The sequence below is a fragment of the Cyprinodon variegatus genome, unplaced genomic scaffold (genome assembly GCF_000732505.1).
Source record: "Cyprinodon variegatus isolate N-32 unplaced genomic scaffold, C_variegatus-1.0 Scaffold894, whole genome shotgun sequence".
NCBI lineage: Eukaryota > Metazoa > Chordata > Actinopteri > Cyprinodontiformes > Cyprinodontidae > Cyprinodon > Cyprinodon variegatus.
This window is the reverse complement of record NW_015151347.1, coordinates 73,252-81,986: the sequence shown is the minus strand read 5'-3', so window position 1 is coordinate 81,986 and position 8,735 is coordinate 73,252. Positions and strand designations below refer to the sequence as shown.

At 40.8% G+C, this 8,735-nt stretch overlaps 1 protein-coding gene across 3 annotated transcripts in view; it reads right to left on the bottom strand.

Moving 5' to 3' along the window:
• Window positions 1–8,735, bottom strand: part of dock11 (dedicator of cytokinesis 11) — a 134,203-nt gene that overhangs the window by 82,187 nt on the left and 43,281 nt on the right. For all 3 annotated transcript variants that reach the window (XM_015397869.1, XM_015397870.1, XM_015397871.1), the window contains exons 12-18: window positions 5,546–5,818; window positions 3,115–3,237; window positions 2,946–3,028; window positions 2,746–2,868; window positions 2,521–2,597; window positions 1,716–1,900; window positions 1,510–1,575 (exon numbers count right to left, since the gene is read on the bottom strand). In XM_015397869.1, coding sequence (XP_015253355.1) covers window positions 1,510–1,575; window positions 1,716–1,900; window positions 2,521–2,597; window positions 2,746–2,868; window positions 2,946–3,028; window positions 3,115–3,237; window positions 5,546–5,818 — 930 coding nt within the window. The remainder of the gene's footprint in view (window positions 1–1,509; window positions 1,576–1,715; window positions 1,901–2,520; window positions 2,598–2,745; window positions 2,869–2,945; window positions 3,029–3,114; window positions 3,238–5,545; window positions 5,819–8,735) is intronic.

Genomic DNA, 8,735 nt, shown 5'->3' with positions numbered 1-8,735 from the left:
AGTTTCACTAGTCTTAGTTGAGAGTGTTAAACTGAAATATGTTTGACTTGGAGCTGAATGATTTTTGTTAATAAACTCTTATATTTTGAGCAGAAGTTGTGGTGAATTTATTCAATGTATGTGCAGAATTAACTTTTTGACCATGATTTGAGCTCAGTTACTCGAATTTATTGTTCTAACACACAGCTAGTGGGCAGAATTAATAATCCACCACCTTCTACTGGTCCTTCTGCGGTTGCCTGGGAGTCGAATCCAGTATTTATAAGTTAAGTGGCATAGAACGCCCAGAACATTTTGCTCGTCTTCCACAGATATCAAAGAAAACAATGCTCACATTTAGTGTTCCCTGAGAGCAATTTGGAGAGCAACCATCCTAACAACAGATGTAATTGGATTGTGGGAGGAACCCACAGAGAGCCCATTGATCCATGCAAACTCCCCCCATACTCAGGACTTTCTGACTCTAAGTGCAGCATGTTAGTTTTGCCATCTGGGGATATCCCTTTTGCAGATAAATCCGTCAAGGCTACCAACTTGGACACTTGGGGGAAACCCCTCCCCTAAAATAAATGAAGGGTTTTGAATGTGAGCACGATTTTCTATTTCAGTATCATACGAGCAAAGTACCTTTGTGGTGCTCCTGTCCTGTCATGGCTAATGGAAAACTGCAAACTGGATTTATGGAGGCTCTCCTTTCAACAAAGGCTTCTTCCTTTCCACTCTTCACATAAGGCAAATAAGTAGAGAGGTCCTAGCCTTTCTGCCAACACTGTCTTCCACCTTATAGGTGGATCAGGAGAGCTCCACCCCGGACCTGTACATGTAGAATTCTTATACTAACATCACCCTACACACAGGAAGGCTCCATTTACTATTAAGCCTCTTTCCCATTGAAAATACTGTGTTAAGGCGTTGAAGGATGGAAAAGGATTATTATAATTTTTTTTTTAAACATGGGTCTACCCACTAACAATCTGACTTTAGCTCTGCTCCCATTGACAAAAAAGCTGGGTCTAGCTCCTAGCTCACACCTGCGAGTGTTACTAGTGTGACAGAAATCTGGAAAGTAAACAATGGAGAGCAACATGTAAGGAAACCAGGGCGTTTCACTGTATTATCTGTCCAAATCCCTCTTACCAGTGCTGCGGCATGTTTATTGAATGTAAACAGAGTTTTTTAGGCTTGTTAGATCAGAAGCAACTGACGCGGTGTGTTGAAGTTCATACGTTGCACTCAATGGTATCACGTAAATTACCATGTCAACCCGGCTCTGGTGTTCCCACAGCATGCTGATCAGAGCCAAAGAGATTCTAACGCTGGTCGCTTGCCGAGTTGTTTGTCCGGGGTAGACATGGGTCAGTGAGCTGTTCCCACTGCCACTAAAAGCCAATAGTTCCCAGGTTTAAACAGGTTTTTCAGCCAGTGGGAAAAGGGTATTAGTTGACCTTAGAAGGCAACACTTGGTTTAATCAGTGTGCAGGGATGAGTGCATTAGAGTTAGAGACTTACCTTTAAAGGGACAGAGTTTTCTTCATCTGAATCTTTGAACTGCATGCAGACAGCAATGTTTCTAGCCTGAAAAAGTGGGAATGAAAGTCAGTGACCAAACAAATGGTCAGTGACCCACTGAGCCCAATGTGTCACATCTGCTTCACTGTCAGCAGAGGGTGCAGCCCACACCATCAGAACACCCACAGCGCTCTGGTTAGAATTACCTTAGTGAAGCTCTTCTGGTTGTCATATTTGAGCTGGAGGGGGTAGATGTAGAGCTGGTTCTTGTAGACGGTGAAAGGGTATTTGTACTTGGCCTCAACTGGGAGGAACTCCTCGATCTCAACAGAAACACGTTCACAGCCGTCCTCGAAGGGTTTGATGGGGATGTAGGAAGACGTCACAGTGTCTGAGGCACAGAGAGCACTGACTGATACGCTCTGTCTGGTTGTATTATGGACTCGGCTCAAATGCACAAAACCACAACATTTTACATACTTAATAGACACTAAGAATGATGCAAGGTGATTTTAAAGTACAAAGGATTCTTATTTCCTTTTCTACTGTCCATCAGCAAAAACTTAATCCACTTGCCTCCCAATTATTGTCAGTAACACTCATCTGACAAGTTACTTGTTACAGTGATTTTTGCAGGATTCTCTTAATTTTATAAAATGCTCCAGATAAAATGACTGTAAGATGAATGAGTTGATAAGACAATGCAAATCGTAGTGGGCAAAACATTGAGCTTATAGATAAAAAGCTGACAAATGCAGAAAACCCAAATTAAATCAACTAAAACAGCTAAATACCAACAAACATAACACATTTCAGATTTTCATAACTATTTTTTTTACTAGATATTGTTTTATTTTCACTTTAAATTATTTGCTACTTTGTGTTGATCTATCAAATAAAACCAGAATAAAATATATGAAGTTCAAAGGGTTTGAATCTATTTACAAAGCACAGCATTCTTACTTTATCCATAATTAATTGTAGGTTGGGAAAACATGACCATGAACATACTTGAGAAATCGGGTGGCACACATTCAATGGTCACATTCAGCTGTCCTGGGATGATCTGAAGTTTGCTCTTCTCAGGTCTGAAAGTGAATAGAAGGAATTTTTAACGCTGGATAACATAACAGAAAGGGAACAGATTGGATTTTCCACAGTGATATTTTTCACTGACTCCTAGTGCAGTGCATGACAGCTCTTTGTAATGTTAACCAAGAAGTGATGATGAGTCACCTTCTGATGTCGGCCAGCAGCTTGAGGAGGTCATCTGTGGAGATTCTGCTGCTGTCCTGGCGATAGAGCGGAGAAAACTTCCCATCCATGTCCAGGCTGCCCTGAGCATCTTTAAACACCTGCCTGGATCAAATCGCTCAGCATTAAGATCCAACAAACTGCACAAACCACATCAGTCCTTCACACATTAGCAGTCTTACTTGGCAGCCCAGGCGAAAGGCATCCTGTACTGGCCCAGGCGATGGCAGGTCTGTTTAGCACCTTTGAGGACCTTCTGGGCCGTCTGTGGAAACATGGGAGGGGACACACAGTTAACCACAGAGCCGCACGTTGGCATGTAAATATGTTGAATATAAACAACATCTGAACCTTGTTGATGTCGGAGGTTTTGATGTAAGGCTCAGCGCAGTGGGTGATCCCATTCTGCAGCACCTTTTCCACACGAGCCACCAGGAAGATATCAGAATGAGGGTTGGTGACTGAAAAAATGCCCTGGAGGGTGAACAATGGAGAAACAAACAATAAAAGATAAGTCCAGTACTTTCAAAACTGAACCAAACTCCCTTTGTCACACAGCTATTTTCAGTCTAAGAAACAATACAGCACAACTGCAATCCAACCAAGACACTTGCAGCCATGCATCTAAACTGACATAGCAAATAAGGACACCCCTCATCAATAAAGCATCCCTATAGTCTATATTAGTAGCTGATGCATCATCCCACTGAGTATAAAGACTGCATTTCACTTTATGTTACCATGGTGAAATGTAAAATTCAGACCCATTGTGCATCATAATGTTATGTGATATCGTTGCACTCATTTTGTTTGCAGGGTAAGACGAGATCGAAAAGATTTATTGAAAAGGTGTAACAGAAAAAACATGTTTAATGACAGGATCTGGATGAACAACGTGGGCAGAGGAATAGAACATTTTCTTTCCACTTAAAGCTACAGTGTGTAATTTTCAGCGACATCTAACGTCCAGACTGCAGACCGCAGCAACATGAACATCTCCCCCCCACCGCTTCTCCCCCCCAACAGTACGGCGAGCGTTACGGGACAAAATGTCTTCCACGACGTCCGCATCACCTACCTTCTCAAGTGATGAGGTTTGTTTACATAGATAATTTTACAGATAGTATTTCATTAGTCTGTGTAGGGTATAGATTTCAGTTCATCTCTCTCAACTTGCCGTAGTTGCTTTCGAGCGTAATGGGCGATCTCGCAATCGCTAGTTTGTTGGCTCTGCGCTGTCGTAGCGCAAAGATGTCTGCCTCCATGGCTGCGAGACCCGCTCCTATGTATTTATAAATAACGAATTCTAAGGCAACGCAAATATTAAGGTTAAGAGGCTGAGCTCGTAGATGATGATAAATAACATAGTTATGTATAATATATTACATTTCTGACTGTATATCCCTGTAATTATTACACACTGTAGCTTTAAAATTAAAGTGTAATAAGAAACATTTAAGGCATGTGGTAACGTGTCAAAAAATAATAGAAATTTAATCTGGCATGAATGTTTTAGATGGCATTATATTCCATTTTCATCTTAATGTTTCCCATTAAAAAAGATGAATACCTCATATTTTTGATGGGTACCTTACATCCCTTACAAGGGCGTTCAAGGGGTCATGAAACCAGAAAGGACCTCACAGAAACAAGCGCAGAGGAAGCAGCTTTAACAAGAGTGAGGCTGTGCAGGAAAACCACAAGGGCTAACGTCTATATTTGGTCTGGTGTGATGATGATCTGCTGTTATTGCTCAAAGTTTCATTTCAGACAAACAACCTAAGGAGGAAGGAAACAAAGCCTTTAGAAGAGAGAGCGCCCCCTTCTCTGATCAACGCTCCATCTGTTGCTTTCAGCTGATTCACCAACAGCTTCTGTAGCATGGTGGGGAAAAAAGCTGCAAGTGCAGCATTTTAGTTTCCAGAGCCCCAAGTCGTTTTTTTTTTGTTTTGTTTGTTTTTTTGCCAACATCATGGTAGAATGCAAGCTGAAACTCATCATCACATGCACACAGGCAGATGATTCACAACTCAAATTGTGTAATGAGCAGGCACAGAGACTTTATCTGAAGGCCGTGTCCTTGGACCTCACCCAATCCAACTAAATGAAAATGAAACAGAGCTGAGCTATAATCATCAAGGAGGAACCTGTTTTCCTTTCAGACTGAATAGAACAATGTGTAGCTTCTAGGAACTGCTGCTTTGCTGTACGAAGCCCTTCTCTTTTTGTGTTTTTAAAAATAAGTGTTTAATGATCTTGAACTTAGGGGAATTAAATCTAATTAAATCTTACGGTAACTAATTTTGAATGAGTTGAAGATGTTGGTCGCTGTAGGCAGGAAGGAGTTTGGGTAGTGGTCTGTTCTACTCTGGAAGAGCCTTTAAAATAGTATGCTCACTGTTATCCACCATTTTCTTAATTTTATGGGGAATAATTTTTTTGTGAAATTATCTCTACAGGTTCTGGAGGAGTTCTAGAAGCACTAAAATATAACCGCCCATATCAATCATACTGCTGGAGGTTCAATCACTCTTCAAATCTCAATCTTACTTCAAGCTATTGCAGGTTAGCAGGTGTTAAATCTTGGAGTGGTCTTTATACTTTTTAGTCTCATAAGTTTTAGTGGATTGGTTTTTGAGGCACCGTTTGTGTTTTCATGCTCCCATATCATCAAATCTGAGCATTATAAGAAATAGTACCTTTTTTTATGAACAGAGCCCACAGAGGAAACTGAACAGAGTTAGAGAGTTGGGCCTCTTAAGCACTAAATAAACATTCATACCTGCGTTGGGAAGCGGAGCAGAGCTTCTGACACCCTCTGCACAACAGGAAGGCCGTTCCCTCTCCCATAGTCTCCATTCACCATCACCCCTCCTCCCCCATCTCCAGATCTTCCATCTGCACCCTCAGAGTCAGACGACGGAGTCAGCTGACCGGAAGGATCGATCAGCATCTCCCGGACACACGGCGGGTTCAGGTCCACGTGGAAGTCGGCCGAGATCTTACAGTTTTTGGACAGGTCGAAGAGGGAAAGGCAGATGAAGAACGGCTCCACCTACAGTGAGGTTGACCCCAGAAATCAGAAAAGATGGGTTAGGGTTCAGTGAAGCCCAAAAATGAGGTTAATTTAGTAGATAGCAGATAAACCCATCGGGTTTATATTCACCATCATCTGCTGTAAATCTGCTTTCCTCAAAATGTGAAAGCTAAACTTTAATATCCACTTATTTAAACCGAGAATCAGATATTTCATCTCCATAGTATAAGGTTCTGCTTTTTCCCCTTTTTTTTTCTCCTTCACTGGATGTAGGCAAAGTCCAGCTGCCCATTAATGCAGCAAAGTGAGGCAATAGCCAATCAACCATAACAGATTTTTTTTTTACTTTCCTTCTAGGTAGCCTGAGATCAAATGACTAACAGGCTTGTAAAAGTTTAGTGAAAAACTTTTTTTTTTTTTTGAATGGGGTAAATAAAAAAAGGGCATCAATCCTTTAAATGCAGCACAACAACACACTTGTTGGTGGTCTTTTTGTGTGAGAAAACTATTAAAACTAAAAGCTTAACCGTCTCACAGCTACTGAGATTTCTTTGTTTTGAATTAGATTGTTTTTATTAGTATTATCCCTATCAGATAAATTAAGCTTAAGCCTAAATTCAGTCTGGAAGACTCTTTTTGATAATCTGGAAGACTCTGATCAGCTTCACCTGAACATCTACCATGTCCCTTCTTCAGCTCCAGCCAATTAACATGGGGCCACACCTTTCTCGGAAGCCAGTCATCTTTCAAAAATCCCCTCCATTTAGCTCCTGGCCTCGCTCTCTCTCCTGCATGCAAGCAAACTTTCACCCACCTCCACCCCATCCCCTCCCTCAGTCTCAGACTATTCTTCAGGGGAAAACTAATCCTTTTCTGCAGTACCAGCCATTGAAAATGGCCCTTCCCAGCCAAATGGCAGCCGAATGGCAGCCGAATTGCATCCAACTTTCCTCCACCTCCAAGTGAAATCCCCTCTAACTTTCAGCCACTGGAGTGACCCCCCTCATGCATATTCTTTCACTCCAACTCCACCCTTTCACTGAATTAAAGGGTCTGACCAGGTGTTGATGCTTCTCTTTAGATCTTAATGTCAACAAATGATGACAGAAAGTATATTTTAGTACAAAGATTGATGTTTAAAAAGGAATCAAAGGGGACAATCCAAGGGCCCATCAAGGAAAGTGGCGAAATTTTGAATGACTACAACTATAAGTTACTCATCTAAGCAAACGTTGATTTGCATCAAAGTCCTCTGCCAGGGTCAGAGCACCAAAGAACTTATTTTTCATTTATGTCTTTACCTGCTTCTACACTGACTAACTAGGCTAACCCATTACCGGTACATAGATTACAGGCATGTCTTGAAGACATAAAAACCTGGATGACTCTTAACTTTCTGCTCCTAAATGCAGACCAAACAGAAGATATAGTCTTTGAAAAAGAGGCTGATTAGTAAGTCACTTCATTTGAATGGGATTAAACTGATTTCAGATAATAAAGTAAAAAATCTTGGTGTTATTTTGATCGGGACCTGCCCCATCACCCCATATCAAAGAGGTTTCTAGAATTTCCTTCTTTCATCTGCATAATCTGTTAGAATCTGTTCTTTCAGGCTCCACTCCTCTTGTTTGTAGATGTTCAAGATCGGCCTGTTTTTCAGTGTAGTCCTGTTTCTCTGACTGTGAAGATTTGCTGGATGTGCTCTTTTCGTCCTCTGACATGGAAGCTGGCTCGGAGCTCGTCTGCCTGGCTGTGTGTTTCCTGGACAGGGCTGCCTTTTACAGTTGCTTTTTGTATCTCCACTTCTGTTTCCTTGAACCCCAGTCAGCCTTGGCAGAATGCCGCTCACACTGAGCCTGGTTCTGCTGGAGGGTTCTTCCTGTTAAAAGAGAGTTTTCCTCTCCACTGTCACTATAAGCATGCTTAGTGCAAGGGATTGCAGAGAGTCAATGAGTCCTCACAACCAGCTGCTTTTCTTTAGACAGAAACATTTTGAAAAAATATGATTGTTTTAACGGTATTAAGAAATTGAATAATACTTTTCTAATTGTAGCTTTTCTCAGTGCGAGTCTGTCCAGGTTGAAATGCCTACATGTTCAGGAAAACTGGGAAGAAAATCAGTAGAAAGACTTTGGTTTTTCCACGAAACTGACTCCCGGTCTGAAATGTGTCTCAGCTTGCTGCCACTTTGTTATTCTCACAGCTGGGTCTTTATAGGGCTAGCAAAGATTTTTAGTTAAAATGTAGAAGCTGGGTAATGGAGACTTACAACTTGTTTATCGATTACTGTTATTCCAACTTCAGACAAAACCAATTAGACTTTTGGCTTCCTAAGAAAATTATATTTTAATTATTGCTTAAATTAAAAGAGAAAAAAATAGCAGGATTTGCTTATGAAATTTCCACTTTCATGATTAAAAAAACGAGTTTCTGAATAAAATTTGCTTTCTTTGCAGGGTGACTGGTCACCCTCTTAAAAATAGCTGCTAAGCACTGAGCTGATAAAAAAAATATCACTCCTTGAACAGCAAATTAGAAAACAACAAAGAAGAGTTTGCTGTGAGCTGGATCTGTGGCTGAGAAAAGGCTTGTCATACCACCACAACTGCTTTGTTTGTAAAGTCTAATGTTTTTTTTTTTAATTCAGACTGTGTTTAAGAAATAGCTTTATTCCTGTATACAGTTATAAGAAGAACCCAGGTCTTTTAATGGGTTGCAAGACATTCAGACATCATTTTTGTTTGTTTGGACAAAACAACAATAGTTTTAATTAAAAAGAGAGATCATATCTCTCCTATCCTGGCTTCTCTTCATTGGCTTCCTGTTAAATCCAGAATAGAATTTAAAATCCTCCTTCTCACATATAAAGCTGTAAATGGCCAAGCTATCCGAGATCTGATTGTTCCTTATGTCCCTAACGGAGCACTGTATTCAC